Below are 20,797 nucleotides of genomic sequence, written 5' to 3'. Positions count from 1 at the left end.
TACTTAATAGCATTAATCTCTTTGGAGATTCCACCTCTTCCACCCAGGAATGCAAGAGTGATATATCATGCATATTTACTGATGCAAGCCTAAAGAAGGCCTTAAAAAACTGAAAGGTTCTCAGAAAAATTTATTTCCATAAATTAAAAACACACACAAAAGAAACAGTAAAATTTTAGATTCACACAATATTGAATAGAAACAAAATGCCAAAAGCATGATGGAGACTAATGGCACAAGCATACAAATTCTCATTGAGCTATTTGTTAGCTTGATAGCATCATATAGAGTTTTAATCCACAGTTACCATCCATATTCTAGAAGAGCACCTGGAACATAACATACTGAAGGCCCACCACAAATTAAATACATTAAATGAGAACTGCCTGCAGAAAATCATACCCAGCAAGCATCAAAACTCAAATGTATGCAGCCACAAGACCAGCCAGGCAAATGCTGTTAACATACACTAAGTAACCTTAGCTGCTCCAGTTGTAGCATGATGAAAAAAAAAATTTGTTTTTGGAAGTGATCTTCCTGCCTCCCATAATCAACAAATTTAGCAAAGAGCTGCCTGGCTCTGCAAAATTTATTTCTAAGAGACAGTACATGACAAAAGGTTTGCAACTCTTCTCAAGCTGCTCTAGTCATATTTCTGTGAGCAGTATATTCAATGACTTCAAAAATCCTCACTGGAGTGGGCTCACTTTATGAAAAGGCAACTGTACATATCCTTCAGCTGGGGATGTATGCAAGATCCCCAAAGATCTATCCTCTATACTTTCTTATTTCAAGTATCTGAGATAGAAGCAGCTCAGAATGGCAAATACTTTTCCACAGTCATCACTCCCAGTGTACGAGCAGTAACCACAAGGAACAAGGCTGTTCCACAAGTGCTGTAAACAGGAACAGAGGTGGGAAAGGAAAAAAGAAAAATTGCACAAGCGTGACAGACATCTATATGCTGAAGCAGGGGAAGTGATGCTTTTGTCTCAATGAGCTTAGGTCTCTATCATCATTACAAATACTAACCCAAAACAGAATAACGCTGTATATTTGTGTTTCCACAAACTAAGGTCTGGGACAAGCTAGGCAACTGCAACATCATTTTTAAACTCCTCCAATTAATTGTAAACAAGAGAGAATTGAGTGTTTTCTTTGCTCTGCTCTCTCTGCTGTAGCTGTTAAAAAGAAAGCTAAGAAATGTTATTTCAAAGCAATCGGAAACAAGACAGAGCAGGGAAGCAGACAAAAAAAACCACCAACCACCCAAAACCAAAAGAACCCCACAACCTAAAGGAAAACCCAACACATTCCATGTTTCAAAGCACATTGTTGCCTGGACTCCAGTTTCATCCCTTCCCACCCATACCCTTGTTTCCTTAAAAGCCCCTGTAAGGTTACAGCTCAATTGTGTCACAGCACTAGAAGCCTCCTGTGTTAATAGAAGGTGAATCTATGCTGTGTAACAATCCCATTCTATAGCATAAAACCATAAAAATATATATATATCACTTTTGCTACAGCTTCCAACCAGTCAATAATTGGGCTAATAAACCAGTATAGGGAAAGTTTCAATCATTTTTTAAAAGGCAGACAACCTTTGTTTTTTAGGGATTTCTTTTTATAAAAATAAATATCAATTAAAATGTTCTATAGCAGCTCAAATAGGTTAACCAGACCTTGCTGCTGAAATATTATGTCAATATGTTCAAAGTTTGTCTGCCTTGTTATTTTACTGTCAAAACCCAAACATCACTATTTTAAGTGTGCACTCCTCCCTTTTCTTCAGTCTTCCTGATTAAAGATAACTAGCCTCCAAAACAGGAATGTAAACTTCTAGGAATCCCGGCACATAAACTGGGAGCAAAATAAGCCCAGATTACATTTCTTTCAAGATTCAGGCACACACAGTGTATGTAATAATCCTCTCCCATTCCTCTACTTTCAAAGCTCTGGAATTCAATAGATTGCTTGTTATTTTTAGTTTTCTGTTTGGTCAGTAACAGAAGTGGCAGAGCAACAGAAAATAATTAAGGTATTTTCAGTCCTGCATTTATTGGAAGTTTATTAAAAATACCCACCCACTAGATATTTGCTCATTTTGAAGGTAAATAGAAACTCTATTATATGGGTAGGTAAGAAAGTGCAAGTTTCAAGTGACAAGTGAAAGAAATAACAGACTAATTCAATTTGAGCATCCCAGCAATGACAGCTTTGCCTGAATAACTTCTATAGGCACTAAAGGACAGAAATTACCTGAACTGCACCTAGCATTCATTTTTAATTATGCTTCAAGTAAATTCAACAACCCAGAAGGGAGCTCTCTTCCCTCAAAAGGTATAGCTAAGAAATTGCCCAGTGCTGCATCAGATAATTACATTACATAATGAAAAAAAAATAATTCCACATGCTATGAGGCTTTTTGTACAACACTAGCTATTATGTACAACAGTGCTGTACAGAGTACATTTGATTCTAAGCTACATGAATTTTAAATCTAAAATGGTAAGAAAATAATTTTTTTCCATCTTAAGGGTATTTTTGTCGGTGTTAAAATCAAGTTGATATTTTTAATGGAATTCAAATAACTTAAAAATGAGTCTTAAGATTTTGCTGGTGTTTCCTGCATGCAACAGCTCAGCTCAATTAAACAAAAACCTCTACCTGCGTATCCTGCAGCTTAAAATCCTCCTGGGCTTCTCCTCTGGAGAAGAGGTTTGCATCAGACAAGTAGGTAAAAACTATTATTTGGGAAAAATTAGTATTGAGCATAACTTTTTCTTAAAATATTACCTTTTTTTGAGCTCAATCATGTTAAAAGGTGTCCTCACGCAGCAAATAAAGAAACATATACAAAGTGCAAGTTATTTAATGTCTAGTTAATGTAGGGCTTCTGCTGCCCAAAGCCAGGAAGGGCACAGAAACTCAGAGGGAACCTTCTAAGTTAACAGAAGGAAGAAACAATTGAAAGTAAACCCAGGTAGCTACTTTTAATTATTAAAAAGTTAGTGGTGTATCAAGAATGTGTTTGCTAGAATTCATCTTTATCAAACATCATATCTCTTCTGTCAGGTTATTCAAAACAGCCACTACAGTAACAACAGCAGACTCAAATGTGCAAACGATCTGGAGTACAAAGTTCTAGCATCACTGAAGGTGCACTACTTCCTCCTTTACACTCCTACTCTACCCCAAAAAGATGTTTAAACATAATTAAACATTAGCAGTAATTTCCAGAGGCTGGGGAAAGAATGGTACATTGTATGTGGCTGTGTCACACTCAAACAGGAACCTAAATAATCCCTCCAACAGCATTAAAAAAACCACCTACAACAAAAAATAGCACCTTAAAGAGGGCCACAGCCAAAAACTGATGACTGGATGTTAGAACAGACTGGTAGAGTAATGTATGAAGAAGTCAGTAGATTTCTCCCAACAGGAATAAAATACCCAAGGAGCTGATTGGACCATTTTCAGCTAAACGGCTCCCTCAGATGCTAGAGGCCTGCTCCTGCTCAGCCTCCTTTGCAAAAAAGGCTTCAAGGTCCATTAGCTTCTGACTCAAAAGAGTATCTAATTCCACACTCTGCAGTGCAGCTTTTTTTGCTCGGGTGAAACTACCCACTGCTTTGATTTTGCCTCGTGTCTTCCTTTTCCGGGGAAGAGTGAAGTCCTGAAACTCTAGAATCCGCTTTCTCTTCTGCTGGCTGACAGAGATCAAGTGTCCATTTCTCTCCTTGGGCTCTTCAAAGATTGTTTCCAAGCTCCTGGTAAAAGCAAAGGACAGACGCCTGAATACTCAAGAAGGAGTTAACCAACTTACAAGGACAGGCAGACTGGTGGATTTTGTAACCCAAGTAAAAAGACTTTTAAGTCTTACAGTTTTATAGTCCCTTCACACCTCTTGTAATGTACCCCTATCCACAGCTTGCACCTCCTACAACTGCACGTTACTGATAGCAACATAATTTGATATTGGTGCATAGACATTTAGGTTAAATCTCGTTATATCTGTATTTCAGTTCAAAAGCACAATTATAGTCTTGATTTTATAGAATAGATTTAAACATTGAAAAACGTAGCAGTCTTGATAATCATGCTATACTTGATGACAGGCAGTTATTCTCAGTGTTTTAAAGACTATTTTGTTGCCTTTGAATTTTGAAAAAGTAAGTACTGTACTTGCATGGAAGCTGGAATGAATGAGTAGGTGAAAAAAAAATACGAATCCATACTTAAAACACCTGCAAATTCTTAGTTCACATTTTATTTCACTGCTTTCCACCCAAAAGTAAAATACATTATTTTTTAATTAACCTTCTTAAACTAATTTAAAAAACCCCACCACCATTTATCTCCCTCTTAGCTTACAGACACCTTTAATCTCCTCTCTCTCACTCTCTGCTTAAGTAACTTAAATTTATCTTAGTTTTCTCATTAGGAAGCAGAACCAACCTGGATGGAGGAGGGGACTTATAGTTCTTGTTTGTGTAAATTTCTTCTAAACTGAAGTCTTTCTTCTTAAGCCTGAAAAAGTAATGAAGAAATCAATCAAGAAACAAGTATTACAAACCCACCTCTCTTCACAGATTTATAAGAAAGAAGTATGGTTTGTGTTCTATGCCTAAATGCTAACTTATTATGCTTTAACTAATTCGGAATAGGGAGGAATGAAAAATGAGGTCCTTAAGTACCTAATTTCATACAGTGTTTTTAAAAGGTCTGGGTCAAGACTTGCCATTTCTGCAGAGGTCAATATTCCTTCTAGTGTTCTATGATGTTTTGAAATAATGATGCTCAAAAGAAGGAGGGAAATCTCTTCACAAGGCACTTTTTTGTGGAAGGTATGAAAAGACTTACAATTTAGCTGATTAAAATTTCACCTCTGGAGACTGATTCTAAAAGTTACTTATTGACACGTAATTAGCAAGCTGATCTCTCAAGAAATGCATTCCTTTGTCAAAGCTGGCACTTCTGTTTAAGACAGAAGTGAACAAATTACTAGATGACTGACTGGAAAAGCTTTATCAGGATCTGGCACTGTGATTACCCCAGTTATGCTGAACTAATGTTTCCCTAAGATCATATACCACAAAGAATGAAGGGACTGTGAAGAACTCCCGACATAATTTGCATCAACAAAACTTGCTAACAGATCACTTCATCTCACTGCGCATTGTAGAATGACTTATTTTCAACGTATGTTTATCGATATGAACTTCTTTCTTCTTTAGAAAATAATTCCATTGCAACTTAGTTTTTCACATTTTGCCTAAAACCCAGTCAGTAGTTCATATCCCATAGTTCTTTATTTATCCTTTCTCACTTGAAAAAAGTTATTTTCAAAGACTACTTTCTTTCTTCAGCCTTTTGATACAGCTGTATCAATCTTTTCTTATACAGGAAGCAAACATCAGACATCACTCAACTGGGAGTGTACAAAATAGCAGTGGTAAGAGAAGCATTTACTGAACTGATTCCATTATTATGCAGGAAGTGTAAGCAACAGGAAGTAGAAGGAGTCCATTTAAAAGATACTGCTCACCTTTTTGGTTTGGGTAGTCCCATTGGAGTAAGGTTAGGGTCCGGCTTAGGAACAGTTTTCCTGATTCGGATCTGTGAGACTTTCTTTGGTCTCTTTTCTGGCTCAGTCTGAAGAAAGAAAAAAGAAAAAGAAAAAAGTTATAACTGAGAAATCAATGACCACACCAGTCAACAGAATTCCCTTTCATGTTGAGTATACATTATTTATAGAATAAGCATTCCCTTTATTTTGCCACCTTCTTTCTGCTTGAATAAAAGCAAGCAGTAGCACAGACTAGAACATGCAGCCTGTTTTCTCTCCTCGTCTTTAACAGTTACTAGATAATATTCAGCAGCAGCAACTTCAAGTTCTGGGGAACTAAGAGTGTCAAATATCTAAAAACTAAAATGAACTCACTTTTTTCAGTTCTGTGTCATCTTGGGATCTAAGACAGGCAAGAATAGAAGCATCAGCTTTATCAAGGGCATGAACCTGAACCTGGAGCTCAGATGCTGAAAGCCTGGGGGGAGACGGCAATGATTCTGGAAGTGAGCAGGACTTTGGTAACGTAAGAGGGAATGAAGCTTCCAGACTGTAACAGAAAAGAAGGGAATATATGTAGATTAATACCCAATTTATGCTGCAACAGCACTCCGTGCTCTCAGGTGAGGTTTCTAGATTGCAACATGGGCACAAAAAGCAATGCAATTCACAGAAATTGTTCAAGTGAGTGAACTCTTCCTCTGATACATACATACAGCCAAAAACTGCTGCAGCCCACACTGATACTGAAACAAATGAAACACTGGCAGTGATTTGAACATTTAATTTTAAACCGCTCTTTTCCTTTTCATATAAACAGTTTACAGATCTGTTTAGTAACTGCTGATAGAAAGTGATTAATCCTCCTTTTCTGCCAAAGAATTTATTTGACACAACTATTAATTGTACTTTTTGTTTACAGATAAATTTTAAAAATAGCTTTTATATCTGCCATCCTGACACCGAAAAAGAATAGAAGGAAGTTTCAGCACCTAATGTCCAGTCGCTCAGACAGAAAGAATATACATCCAAGTAAGGAAACAAACTTCTAATTTTCATATATTCGTTTCAGAAGAGGTGGCACAACATGGTTGAAAGTAACAGAAATGTTCTGTGCAATGATCTACAAGGTGTTTGCATTAATGCCCCTCCACACTTCTCCATTACATGATCCAATCAGTTTACTTCACTAACTTTTTAATCAGAAAGCTATTCTTGGAGTGAACTGCCAAAAGCTGAAAGCCAAAATGACATAAGCAATGTTTTTCTGAGAAAGCTCATAATCCCACAACTCAGAATATATATAAAACTCCAAGAGACTCACCATATCTCATGACCTGCAGTCTGTAGTGCTTCCATACTCTGTATAGTTAAGTGCGGTAACATGGCATAACTGGTTCAAAAGAAGAATGAAAAAAACACGACAAAACAAAACAAGACAGAAGTTAGGTCTACAGTATAAAAAGACGAGGGAAAAATTATTAGTATAAACTGGACTGTAAGCAAAACAATGCCAATATCAGGAATGAGAATGAAAGACTAAAACGATACAAGCCACATCTGCCATTTATTCCACTAGATTTCACTGATAGCTTGTTAGGGAAATAGGCCTACTTTCATTTAAAAATGTTAGTGATGAGAAAAGGAGATAAAAGTACACAAAGAGGGAGACAGTATTAGTCTGAAAGTTGTAATTATTTCTATGAAAGTCTATATTCCTCATTCAAACCCACCAGTTTTTAAAATCGAAGTAACCAAAAACCTTGAAGGATTAGCCTACTAAATAAAAAAGTGCATTGTGGCAACAGTAACTAGGAAGGATTTCCAGAAGATTAACTCCCTGCTGTCTCAAACTCCAACAATCTTAAATGAATATTCTTAATTGATTGGAACCACCAAAGACATTTCCATAATGGTGGTAATTACCATAATTCTATGGCATAAGTCAACACAGCAGCTCTAAGTCCTTTTAATATGAAGCTTTATTATTGTGCCCACGCTATTAATAGCAGAGCAAAAAAAATAATCAGTTGGGACAGCTTTTATTACATTGCACAGCAGACCTTGCACTTGCTGTTCTCCCAAACTAACTGTTCTGAAGCAAAGAAGTTAACAGCCAGACTGGAATGCTACAAAATAAATGAAAACGAACCAGGCTGGCAGCATAGGTAAGTCAGGAGGTCAGAAAGACCCACTTATTGTGATTGTCATTTAGTATCAACACTGTAACATTTTTTTTCTCTCAGTATTCCACTCACTATCCCAACACTACTGGGATCTGTATAAATAGTGGATCAGAGTCCTCCATGCTAGAGGCAGAGTTTGCTGTTTTATGCAACAATAACAATAAAATTACAGGGAGGGAAAAAAGCCACTTTATAAATTTTGAATCCAAATGAGTATTAATTAAAAAAGGATTTAACTTAAAGAATACTTTATTACTGGCAGTGGAAGCGACAGAACATGATTTTTAGGCAGGAGAACTGCTCCAGTTCCTTGTCTCCTGTTTATTAAAAACACTAACTATGAAAGAAATAATTTAAAGTGGACAAATCTCTTCCAGAAGAAAATGGCCTGCAGAGAACTTGGAGCTACTTTTTAATTTTTCTGATATTTAACTATCTTAAAACAGGCAAAGATTTTTGTCATACTGGGAGCTGAAAATGCTTTTATACTGCACCACATACTTCTTGTATTCTTATATTTATATACAAAACATTTATTTCATATAAGATTTCTTTTTGAGTACACATGAATTTAAGAGAGATTTACTGAATTATCCTCTTTTCACCATTCCTGTTAATACCTTTAAAGAAAGAAATGTTAGTTTATGAGAACAGGCTGTCAATCTTCAGCAAAATGAAATCTAAAATGGTGTTAAATATTATGTTAGGTTTTGTTCTTTATGTTGATTTACAGCTTAACCTTTAATACTAATTTTTGCTTAACCGTTTTAGGAATATAATTCATTTGCTGCACTTCTTTAAATTTCTGCAAACATTCTCTTCAACTCACTGCATGCTGCAATAACTTTCCTTTAAAGAAAACCTGAGTGGGGCTGAAGAATTAAGGGTCCCTCATATATATTTTTAAGTTATTTCAGAGAAAAAATTAGTTTTAGACTATTTTTACTTTGGGTTATTTTTCACTTGAAATAATAAGGTTAGATTTCGCTTCTCTTCCTTTGGGATAAAGATCATTCATAGCAAAACATTTTGTTTTCAAATTACCCTTTACATGAAGGAATTAAATCCTCTTACACTTTAGCTAACTAGATATGCTGTAACAAGCTGCCTAGGAGTCTGTAAACTTAAATATGGGAGAAAACACGACAGCATAAATCAGCTCTGATCTCCCCAGTCCAACATGCCTCAACAATACAAAATAATAAATTCACCTCATACACAGAAATAAGTTTTAAAAATTACGGTACTTGTTTTGTTTTTAAAAGAATGGCAGCACTGTCTTATTTTTAAGTTTAGTGTTGGTACGATTACTTCCAGACTACTAATTTGTACACTAGGAAATTCAGCCTGATATATTGACTCATATGGAATGAAGAATGCAGGTCCAATAAAATGCACTGTGAAGTTGTCTCTATGCCATTATTCAAGTTCATTCTTTCAGTGCAGAGTGCAGATGACTCCCAGAATGGAGTTGTACTTGCACAAGCTCACTCCCACCTCTGGTAGCCATTAGAATTTAAACTAACAAGTTAAAAACTTTTAGGTATGTTATTTATACAAAGCAAAATGCAGCATTAGTTATCTAGCAAGATTTTTGGTTATACATATGTCAAGCTATGACATAAGATTAGCCAAATTCAAGGGTTCTCTAGAGACTGCCATATTAAACAAAACAATTAATCAAATGGACTTTTCTACGGTGCTTGTGAGCCTGTACTCTGTCCAGGAATTTCAAGACTACAAAATCAGAGACTGAACTGCTGCATGTCACTGAGGCATAAAGAGCACAATCTTTGCTCAAGAGTGTTCAAAAATCCTGTAACAGAGCTAGGAACCTCCTCTCTCATTCTGTTTCTTAGTAAAAAGATCTCAAACGCTGATAGCAAGGTTAAATTAAATAAGCAGAGTAGATTTCAGTCCTCTTCCCACACTAACAAGAATGACACACACCCCACACACAAATTCATTACCAACCTGAACTAGAGCTACACTTGCTTATGCCAACAATACATCAGGCACATAATATCAAAAGGCATAGCACACATAAAGAGGTTCAAATTAGCATAGAACAGTTGAGGAATACAATTAAAAAATTAACTGAATGCCACCCCCCGCCCATTAGGATTCTTCCTAATCTGATACTGAAGGTTTTACGGTGGTTCCAAGTGGCACTTGTGGCTCAGACCTTTGAAAAATACTTTCCTACCTCAGAAATCCAGTTGTTCTGCAGTCACTCTGAATAGACCTAATGAAGTAGCTCACCTTTCTGCATTATATATTCTGATGCATGGTGTGTATATTTTGCAAGGGAGAAGAAAATAGAGTTAGCCATTCTGCCAAAACAGGATAGTATTAAAGAAGAGAAGGCAAATATATTTAAATTCAGCTAACAGACTGTTCCGAAGGGAAGAATCTTCCATGTTGAGCCATTTTTGGAGCAGAATGTGTAGAGCATTCCCTGTGAAACAGGGACCCTCAAACGCAAGCTGCAATTCCCTCTCCCTCCCAGAAAGAAGTACATACATACCCTATACATGTTTAATCTCAGAAATAAGTTGATGGGTTTTACCTGTTCTCGATGCCCACGCCTGGCTGCCACTTGCAGTGATTGGAATGGAGAGGAGTGATTTCGGAGAGACAGGCAGAAGGACCATGCTGACTCCATATGGATAGTACCCTGCCCAATGAGTATGGCAAGGAAGAGACGAGGTCATCTGATACAGAAGTTGGATACCTTGCCCCTTTCAAACCCTGTGCGAATTGTGATATAAATAGTCTCTGGATGGTAGGAATATGGCTGCTTAAGTTTCTTTTTCTTGTCCAAATCCTGTAACATCCAGGGGAAGAAAGTGCTAACACTGTGTGAAGGCCAAGCATGGAGCAAGCTCCTCTTCTTTCAGCTATGGCATTTCTTCCATGGTCAGGATGAAGGGCAACAGCCCTTGGAGTTGTTACAGAGAGAGAATGCAACTCATTATTTAGACTGGAATCTTCCTTAAAAGCTCTTGTATTCGAACAGCTCTGAGACAGGAGAAAAGAGAAAGTCAATTTTGAAGGTGGTGCTGGCATTTCTCGCAAAACCAGTCTGTGAGGTACAGAGTGCTGGGATGTAATCCCTGTGAGGTCTGTCACAGGACTGGATTCCAATTTTATGTGAACAGAAATTGGGAAAACTGGGGTATCCAAGAAAGACGTTGGAGGCTTGTGGCTCAAGCCTGAAGAAAGTATTTTGGTAGATTCTACAGGATAAAGTGCCAAAGACTGAAAGCTGAACATCTTGGTGCACCAACTGTCAGCCCAGCATGATTGTAAGTTCCTGTTAATGCAAGAAAAGGCTTCCAATAGATTTTTAGATCTACGTTGGCTGTACCTCTCACTCGCTGGAAGAATTTCAGAAGAATATGGCAGAGGTTCTAAGTTATGGATGCTTTTGGCAGGTGCCAGGAGTTTGCTAGCCGTTGCAGACAGCTTGCTCAACAATGCCGGTTCTTTGGTACATTTTCTAAATTTCAAGCTGTTCAACAAACTGCACCTCTCGGCCCTCTGCCTCGGCATATGCATGAATCTCATGGCTGTTTCCATTTCCGTTGTCGATGATTTACATGGTACGTACAAAGATTTGAGAAGTGTGTTTTCCTGCTTAGGCAATATTTCTGGGGGAACCTCAAAAAAAAGTGAACTCCTATTTTTTTTTCTTATGGTTTTTAGCTGATACGATGTGGAAACTTTCTTGCATGCCCTTGCAGGCTGTCTTTTTAGTGGAAGAGATCCTCTTAGTTTATTTAAAGTTCCAAAGGCACCAGGGCTTCCAACATACCCTAAATTAAGGTTCAGGTTTTCCATTTCTGAATCCTGAGTCTTCAAAAACTGTGAACTAATAATATCTGTGGTAATCTTTGGCCTTCTAACCTCTTGTAAAGTGCTACATAGTTTATTTTCACTGCTTTTGACAGCAAAAATCTCCTCTGAAGGACCTTCAAACTCCTTATTTCTTGATGTCACCGATTCATTTGAAGAGCTGCATATGAGTTCAAAACTGTGCAACATACTTGGTTGCAGTATGATTTTTGCTTTCCCTTGATATTCTGACTTCTGTTCCTGCTGTGCCTTGTCTGACAGATGTACTTCCATCTTCTCATACTCCTTCTTTCGCTTAAGTACCTGACATGTCTCTATTTGGTCAAGTCTCTCTGAAGATAAAGCCACATTTGCCTTGCAAACTGAATGAGTTGGTAGAGTGTCCTGGCCTTCTGTAATCTCCTTTACATTTTCTTGGCTCTGTGCATTTAATTTGTAAGGCACACATACTTCACTGCAAACCACACAGTTTGGGAATGGTTCTTTGCAACTGTTTGATAGTATTCTCATATGTGGATAAAATGTGAGTGTTGTATTATACTGCAATTCTGGTGAGGTTTCTGCATCAGACACACCTTCAGCTTGACCATCATGCACAGTTTCTGAAAGTAGACTGGTACCCGCTAAGTCTGTGAGCTTTGTATCATGTTTTCTTTCTTTTGAAAGATTATATAGATTAGATCTTGTGATTTTTTCCAAAACATTTCCAAAATTCTCAGCACTGTGAGGGTCAATTTTGCTACCAGACTCTTTGGAATCTTGTAACAAGGCCCATTGAAAATCTTCTCCATCAAGACAAGAATCTACAGGTGACTTTTTTCTAGGGGCTACTTCTCTTCCCATCTTCTCTTGTACATATGTGTTCTTAAACTTCTCTCCATGGTGAGTACTTTTTGTTGCAGTTACATCCATGTCTTTTACAGTTACCATGCTACGCCCCTCATCTCTCAGACTTTCTTCGCTGTGTGCACAAACTCTTGAGCTTTTTGCACCATTCAAAAAGCTAGCTGCCATTTCATTCTCTGCAGATGGAATCTTAGTATTGCTGGTTTTTCTCTTAACAGACACTGTTACAGGAAGAGGTTTTGTCACTGAAGAGTCTTTGTTTAAAACTTTGGCTGAAGATGAATCACAATTATCTATTTGTGTATTCTCAGATGACACACATAGCTTTTCTTTCTCAGGCTGACAGATTCCCAGGTTCAGAGCTGATGGTGTTTCTGAATCCGCCTGAGTCTCATTGAAGGAATCCTGGATGTCAATCAACTTTCCAAAATGGGATGGACCAATACCCTTTTGAGCATCAGTTTCTTTACCAGGCTCAAACGTTAACTGTGGGCAAGAGTTATTTAAGGTAGATTTTATTCTCAGACTTTTTTTGTTTTCCATCTCTGAAAGCACATTCATACTTTCTGGCTTGCATGACAGACTCCCATGAATTGATGAGAAGGGCAAAAATTGGGCACTAACTATGTTTTTCTGGTCCTCCACCAACCACTTCGTTGGCAAAGATTGTTGCATTTTGTTCCCTGCAAACTCTAGCTCTTCTTGCTCTTTTGCACATTTGATAAAGCAAGCATGCTGTACCCAATGTGATTTGCTATCAGAAAAGCTTTCTTTGAGAGTTCCTTTATCTCCTCTTTCACATCCATTCTCCTGTTCTTTTAATTTGATTGCCTTCTCTTCAATTAGATCACTGATGAAACCTGATCCTGAACAGTCTTCATTTCTCACACAACTGAAAGAGTCCAAATTCATTACATTCCCTTTTAGAGTTCCTGGAAAACTGTCTTGTTGTGCATATTTATGAACTAATGGAGGCAGGTCATTACTTGTTTTTAACAGCATCTCTTCACTTTGACTGCAGCCAATTGGTATTTTGGTTTCTTCCACAGAACTAGCTGTAGTTTGTAAGCCAGTGTTTGGTTGGTTGTTTAAACTTTCTAAATGTTGCTTGCTGCCTGGATCTGGGCCATCAAACTCACTCTGACATGCAAGACACTGATTTTCCATTGGACAAAGGATCTTTTCTGTTTGGCTAGCATGTCGTGCTTGAATATTCATGTTGTTGAGCAATGGACATGTATCACAGATCAAAGTGCTACGTAACTGAGAGGGATTAGCTGTGAGTGATGACACTGCTTTCTTCTCATAAGTGTCTAACTCTCTCTTCTTTGGGCCTAATGGACAGCTGCAAAATCCAGAATTATGAACACAGGTTTTTTTGTTCAAATATCTGACTAATAGCTGTTCACTAGACTCATTTCTCTGATTGCCGCTCGCCTTATTTCTCCAATTGCCTTTAGGAGCCTTTGGAGAATCCACAGTTCTTATTTTATCAAATTCATCTGTCTGAAGAGCACACACGCTGGTATGTTCTTTTGCCTCATCTCTGTCACAATCAATTTCACTGCCATCTGGTATTCCACAAATATTAAATTGTTTCACAACCTCCATATTCTTATTTGAAATCTCATCACTTACTGAGGTAGCAATACATTTCTCTGCAGTATAAGCTGAGCAAAACATGTTTTTTGCTGTGGAAATGTCATTTATCTCATGCAGATCTACACCTCTGTTGCCCCAGTCATCTTCACAAGGAAGAGATCCACAAAGCAAAGAGGAACGGGCTTCTGGGCAGATGATTGACTTTTTACTATTATATGCAGCTGAAACTTCTCCTTCCAAATCATCATTTTCTTCAATCTTCTTATCAACCTCAATGTTAGAAGAATGACTGTTTGGGAAAACATAATCTATACATGAACTCCCTAATAAAACACAGGAAGTACTGGCAGCTGTACACTGGTCTTGATTATTACAATTCCACATGCCACCATGTTCACTTTCTAAACCAGAGACCACACACTCTGTCTCTCCCACTGAAGACTTCGTGTTCTTCTGGAAAATTTTGCTTGTCATATTAGGATTATCGAAAGTCCTGGAACTTACTGAAGACTTGAATTTGTCTTTACGAAGCACAATTTCAGCAACTTGTTCCCCTGCTATTCCAGAAGCACCAACTGATTTTTTTCCAGAGAGATTATTCCAACCCTTGTCCCTGTTTGAAACCTCAGCAGCAGTACAAGGAGGACACTCGTGTTGATGAAGTTCTCTTGAGTTTTGTGCAACAGGAGGTAGAGTTACATTTAGCATATAAATCAAAGTTTTGCTAGTGGACAAACTATCATTACTATTAGCTTCTGTAGTTTCAACTAAACTGCCAGCCAACTCTTCTGATTTATTACTTTTAGACTCCTTTTCAAGCAGTTGTGCCTCAGATGAATCTTTTTCTAGCTTGGTACTAAAATCCAGACAGCTATGGCTACTGGGAGGAGAAATTTTCCTGGAGGTATTATAAAAACATGTGTCTGTCTGTCCAATTTCATGGGAAGCAATGTTGGCTGTTTCCATCAATAGACTGTTTTCTTTTATATCATCCTTGCATAGATCACTGACAGAGAACTGGCACTGGTCCTTTTTCAACTTAACGCCTTCTGATGGGACCATTATAAATTTTTCTTTTGACAACTCCTCGGGTGATGAAACAACAGAACTAAAAACTGAAGAATGACAATGCTCAGAATTAGCACCCTCTTGAGCTTTAGGCCAGCTACAAACTTCAACGTTATCTCCCACTGCAATTTTTCTCCGGACTTCAGCAGCCTCTTCAAATTCAGAGATGTATGATTTACTTATACTAGCACTTACTTCCCTGTGATCAATTTTAGTGCTAGATAATCCTTTGCTCCTTACCACTGAGATCTGCTCTACTGGTATGGATGTGGAGGTTCGATTTTCTACAAACCCAGTTCCATGATCATAATGAGTCTGACTTTCAGTGTTTTTGGGAAGATGCTTTTCAGGTGTTTCATTCAGAATTCCATGGGCTGCAGTACTATTTTCTAGTGGTGTGTTTCTAAAGTCCAGGTAACTGATGCTTTTCAGAACCGAACATAAGCCTTCAGAACTTTTTGTGGAGAGTGTTCTACAGCTTTCTACTGATGACAATCTATGTGGTTCATTATGTTTAGGTACAGGACCAGTACAGAAGTCACGAACATTGTTTTCTTCATCCCGCTGATAAGTCTGGCAATTAGCAAGTGATGTACTCAATTCATTAACAGGATTTTGTCTGGGTAATTTTTCTCCTCTAGTCTCCAAAACAGATACAACATTACCCCCTGTTCTCAATGGCATGGCACTAAGGGCTTTCAACCCATTATATTCATTTGTTTCTTGTGTATGATCTGTGGCTGATTCAACATTTGTGACTTTTAAAGGCTCTAAAAAATCTAACGTGCTGGTTTCCAAAACCCCAGCTCTGGCCATGACTGAGTCTACATCTGGGCATTCGTTGCTCTCAGGTGGAAGACCTTTACTCACTCTGTCATTCCTGTATCCTGCTTTACTAAATATCCTAGTCCCATCAGACTTCATACCTTGTACTTCGTCAGTGAGCTTTGGCAGACTTTCAGCTGTCACCTGAACATTTGCTTGGTCTTCTTCTGCAAGAGAAAAAAAACAAAGCAAATCAGAACCATATACTAAATGTAGAAGGCATTCAGCTTACTAAGTTCCTTTTAGTATTGTACACAATATTGAGTATAGTGTTGGTCACTAAAACGTTTTTAAGTGAGAACTGATGCTACTGATTCTAGTACAAGCCTTTAGGAGAAAAAACACCTCACACCCCCAAACCTAAGGTAAAAAATGCAATTGTTTCCAAAACAAACATTCCCCACAAGCAGCAGGCATCCAAAGACCTGCATTTTTCAGATTCCTCTAGTATCGAGCTAAGTGCTATGCAGGTCTATGAGTCAATACATATGAAGTCATGGCCAATATCATAATCACAGAATCATAGAATGGTTTGAGCTGGAAGGGATCTTAAAGATCATCTAGTTCCACTCCCATTGCCATGGGCAAGGACACCTTCCAAATGATGCTTATTTGTAACATCAAAGCTCAACGTAGCCGAGTACTTTATCTGCTCTATCCTAAAAATATAGCTGTGCATTGAGCGACCATGTCCATTTCTTCTTCCTTGAAGGCATCTTTGGCAGTAAGTCTTCCATAGGAACACAAGGCACATCTCATTCTGTCCAAAAAGTTATGATTATTAATAAAATCACAAAGAAGGTGCCAATTCAAAAAATTAGTTACTGTAAATATCTTCCTATTCAAAACTTCACAGGAAACACGTGCTCAGACTTCTACAGATCTCTTTCATATTTTCTACTAAGGTCTAAGACTAGACAGCATTCTTTGACTAAGTACAAGTTTTCATTATGAAGGAACGGAAAGAAAGAAAATATTAGATGCAGGCAAAGTGACCATAGTATTCAGAGCTAGAAGATTATGGATCACAATGAAATCAAGAACTAGTTTTGTTGTCCTCTTCCTTTGGATTCTGCACTTTTAACTTTTTTAAGCATCAGAAAATGAATGAGTCATAATTTTCATATCTTTGCTATTACTGGTCTCATATAATCCAGCTTTGAAACAAAAGGAAATGCAAAACATCTGCTATTAAAATCAATGCCTGCTTTGGGGTAAATAAGTATTTGAATTAAATAATTAAAACATGTCTTGTACATGAAAGGTCTTCAGGAAAGTACACATGCTATCAAGAAAAAGCAGAGGATTAATTTTTCATATTGTTCTAGCTATGCAAGGTGATAGTTTCTACTGTGAAGCAAAACAAATGAGCTATGCCACAATCACTATCAATTCTGAATCAATGAAAAGCCATCTGGGAGAGAAGCAGGGAGCAGACAGGGGTGAACAACTAAAATACGCACCTCTGTTCTTCAGAGATCCTGCTATTTCAGTGCAACCAGTTCTCAAAGACTTCACCTCATGCTGGTTTAAGTGAGGGTCCTCCTGAAACAAGACAAATATCAGTGGACATTCATCGATTTTCTGAAACATTTAGCATGTTTCAGGGACTGTACATGCTCAACTAGGTTAGTTCTGAATAAGAAAACAACCAAGATGCCTCAGAACATATCAGCCCTTGCCCAGAGACAGCCTTGTATTGTGAGTGGTTCACACAAGCACTTGTCATTCCTCTCTGATCCTATCGATCACTGTGATCTTACTGTTAAACAATGATGCATCCAGAAGAGATTTGTATCTAGCATCAATGAAGTCTTGCGATGCAAGCAGCTAAAATTTAAGTGGCTTAAAATGCAAATTGTCGCAAATTTGAATCAGAAGAGTAATCCACTCTCCCAGTTTCTCTCACATCTCCAAACCACTACTGTATACCTCTGGCAAGATGCATGCATTTTCTAATCTTTACTAGAACTGGCCTTCTACTATTCCTTCCCTTGGCTCAAAACCACAAACCCACCAACAGACGACCTAGGACTACTTGCAAAGAAGTCTCCAGTCAAACCAAAACAAGACCTCACAACCAAACTACCTGCATTTTGAAATACGTTGAAGTTCACCTTGGAAAACCAAATTAATATGTAAAAATAATAAACTTTATTTTCACAAATTTTTGAACAAATCAGGTATCAAAACGCAGAGGTAAAACCACAAGGTATTTTAGTATTATACAGCATCCAGTAATTAGTGTAAAACACCTTATCAGGTATTTCCTGGCTGGTATGTGTTCAGTCACAGTACTTTTTTTCTCCCCTATGTTCTTTACATGTGTGTGAAAACTATTTACAAACTAAAGACAATTGATCAAGAAAGGCACTAAAAATCTCATTTTTTAAATAGAGAGTTTTGGGACTTCATTTTTTAGTAGAGTATTCTTTGGCACATTTTTCAGCAGCCTTTACCTAAACATAACATTTTTATCATCAATGTTTGCTAGAAAGGACAGGGGGGAAAAAAAAAAAAAAAGCCATGACCATGTGAGTTTCTTGTTTTGAAAGAGGAAACAGTGATTTCCTCTTCAATTACAAAAAATAATTCTAAAAATTAAGAATAATATTTCTTTTTAGCTTAAAACCAGAAATACTAAACTGAAACCACTGTAGCATTATAAAACTATTACCTGAAATAACTATTTATTTTTATATTTATTGACTGAAATAACTATTATTTAGTTGTTAGTACCTTGACTGGGCATGACTGTACCAGCAGAATACGCTGTACCCACAAACATGGATACTAGGCAAGGAGCTTTTAAAGTTGATTCTCTTCTTTTTAGTCACCAGTCAGTTTTGTCCCTCATTGTCACTTACCTGCCTCACACCATTTCAACAGTATTTAAGAAAGTGAAAGCTTGATATTTTAAAATACTGCAGGTCTACTGAAGTATAATCTGATTTTTCACTGGACCTGTGATAATCTAAATAATGACACACATGCCAGAAGACACAAATAATGAAAAGGAAACCACATGGACTAAGTTCTCTGCTGAGTCACTCAAACCCTAAATTCAAAATAACATATAGGGAGGAACTTTTGCATTTGCTTACTTGTTTTGACCAACTTTCCCCCGGAGTTGGAGCACAGCACTCAGCATGACACTCCTCAGCACATCGTGCCTCTTTGTTTTCTTTTTGGTATCCATCACCAGAGCAGTCTAGTATCCTAAAGTTTCTTTTTTTGTTTTTTTCATCCTCTTCAAGGTCTGCAGCCTTTAGTAATTTTTCAGTAAGCAATTCTGCTGGCCCATGCGAGATCCCCTTCAGCCTTTCAGCCAAGTCCTCCGTCTTCTGACAAAACTTTTCTACTCCAGAAGTCCTATGATGCTCAGCTGACTGACTGTCACTTTGTGCCAGCACAGGTGTCAACACATCCGATTTTGCATCTAATCCAACATTAGGCTCCGACACAGCCATAAATTCAGTGGAGATGCCCTCTGGCAGTCCAGTGTACAATTCCTTTGTCAAAGAAGACACAGAAGAATCAAGGAGAGGTTCCACCCCAGATGATAGCATCAGGGCAGCTGAAGGTCGGTTGTCCTGAGCTTTTCACAGTTTAACCTGAAAAAAACCCAGCCAACAATGTTAAACCATCATACATAAGGGTAAACTCTAGATTAAAAAAGCTTCATTCTTCAAGATTCAATCAATGTGTAAGAAAGATACTTCTTCCTTATTTTTTTTAAGAAAGGAGCTGAGAAACATTTGAGTATCTAACAAAATGCTTTGTTAACAAGGGAAGAAAGTATGGACAAGCAGATGTTCCCAAGCCTTGTCTTCACATTCAAATGTCTCCCTGCAGACACAACCTCATCTTCTGGAAAACCTGAAAAGACTGAAAGGTAAACGGCTGGGGCTGGTATCAGCCATCCTACTCCTTGGCTAAAACGAAAGGATTACTTGTTTTCTTGCAATTTTCAAACCGCAGCATTATTTGTTTTCCTGCCATTTTCTTCAGTTTGTAACCTTTGGAAAAAGAACCCCGAGTTTTTTTCCTTTGCCTCCTGCCCCGAGAGAACCCTTCCCAGAGACGGGCCACCACACGCAGCCCCCTCCCACCGGCACGCTGTGCCCGCACGGCAGCCCCGCCGCTCCCCGGGACACAGGCGCTGCCGGCACCACGGCCGGCCTCCCCGCTCCTGAGGACACACCGGCACCGGCCGCGGGCTAAGCCGGACTTTCACAGGAGCACCGGTTCCTCGGTCAGCGCGGACCTCGCTGCTCCCAAGGCAGAGCTCAGCGACTACACCTGCGGCCGCCCTCGGGACACCGCCGCCCTCCCCGCGGTGCCGGCCGGCTGCCCAGGGCCGGGCCCGCCTTTGTTCCCCGCAGCGCGGCCGGGCTCGGCCCCGCGCCCTGCCCCGGCTGCCCAGGCAGGGCCCCCCGCACCGCCACCCCGCGCAGCGGCGACACCTGCCGCGCCCACCGCCGCCGGGTCACACCCTCGCCAAGGCAGCGGGCGCCCCGGGACAGCCCGCCGCTCTCGGTAAGTACGCGACCCCCGCCACGTCCCCCGGTGCCGGTAGAGCGCGCGCTCGGCCCCGCAAGCCGCCCGACGCGCCCAGGCAGGGCCGGGCCAAGCCCCCCCCACAACCGCTCGCCCCTCGCTCCACTGGGAGTACCACTGCCCACACCACCAGCGGCACAGCCCCGCCCCCACCCCTCGCAGTCCGACAGCGCCCCGCTCCCGTTACCTCAGCGGCCGCCGGCCCCACTCTTCCCACACCACCAGCGCCGCCCGCCCCCCCGTCCGCCCCCTCCCCAGTCACATCACTTCCTCATCCGGGCGC

The 20,797-nt window shown here is 39.2% G+C and overlaps 1 protein-coding gene across 4 annotated transcripts; it reads right to left on the bottom strand.

Annotated features, from left to right (window-relative positions):
- Positions 1-110: 110 nt before the first annotated feature.
- Positions 111-20,795, bottom strand: PRR14L (proline rich 14 like). Of its 4 annotated transcripts, none has more exons than XM_080391559.1 (9): positions 20,702-20,795; positions 19,059-19,568; positions 17,418-17,499; positions 10,325-16,121; positions 6,894-6,962; positions 5,945-6,119; positions 5,549-5,655; positions 4,459-4,530; positions 111-3,770 (listed from the first exon to the last, which is right to left on the bottom strand). In XM_080391559.1, exons 2-9 carry the CDS (start codon positions 19,521-19,523, stop codon positions 3,494-3,496), a joined length of 7,044 nt encoding a protein of 2,347 aa, XP_080247685.1. In that variant the 5' UTR covers positions 19,524-19,568; positions 20,702-20,795; the 3' UTR covers positions 111-3,493. The 4 variants fall into 4 exon arrangements, 2 of the variants coding, with proteins under 2 accessions (XP_080247685.1, XP_080247686.1); XM_080391560.1 differs by lacking the exon at positions 20,702-20,795 and having other exon boundaries at positions 10,325-15,176; positions 16,056-16,121; positions 19,059-20,378; XR_013928797.1 differs by lacking the exons at positions 111-3,770; positions 4,459-4,530; positions 5,549-5,655; positions 20,702-20,795 and adding an exon at positions 9,962-10,035 and having other exon boundaries at positions 6,053-6,119; positions 19,059-20,385.
- Positions 20,796-20,797: the final 2 nt, after the last annotated feature.

Source organism: Falco punctatus, assembly GCF_963210335.1.
Source record: "Falco punctatus genome assembly, chromosome: 1".
Taxonomy (NCBI): Eukaryota; Metazoa; Chordata; class Aves; order Falconiformes; family Falconidae; genus Falco; species Falco punctatus.
This window is presented reverse-complemented; position numbering and strand designations above follow the sequence as displayed.

What these genes read in the sequence shown, in the direction of transcription:
- PRR14L (XM_080391559.1), bottom strand. Translation starts at nt 19,523, where the DNA reads ATGCTATCATCTGGGGTGGAACCTCTCCTTGATTCTTCTGTGTCTTCT. An exon ending in AGGATCTCTGAAGAACAGAG is followed by an intron (nt 16,122 to 17,417) that starts GTGCGTATTTTA and finishes TTTCTCTTGCAG; the next exon opens with AAGAAGACCAAGCAAATGTT. An exon ending in GGACTACCCAAACCAAAAAG is followed by an intron (nt 4,531 to 5,548) that starts GTGAGCAGTATC and finishes TTACTTTTTCAG; the next exon opens with GCTTAAGAAGAAAGACTTCA.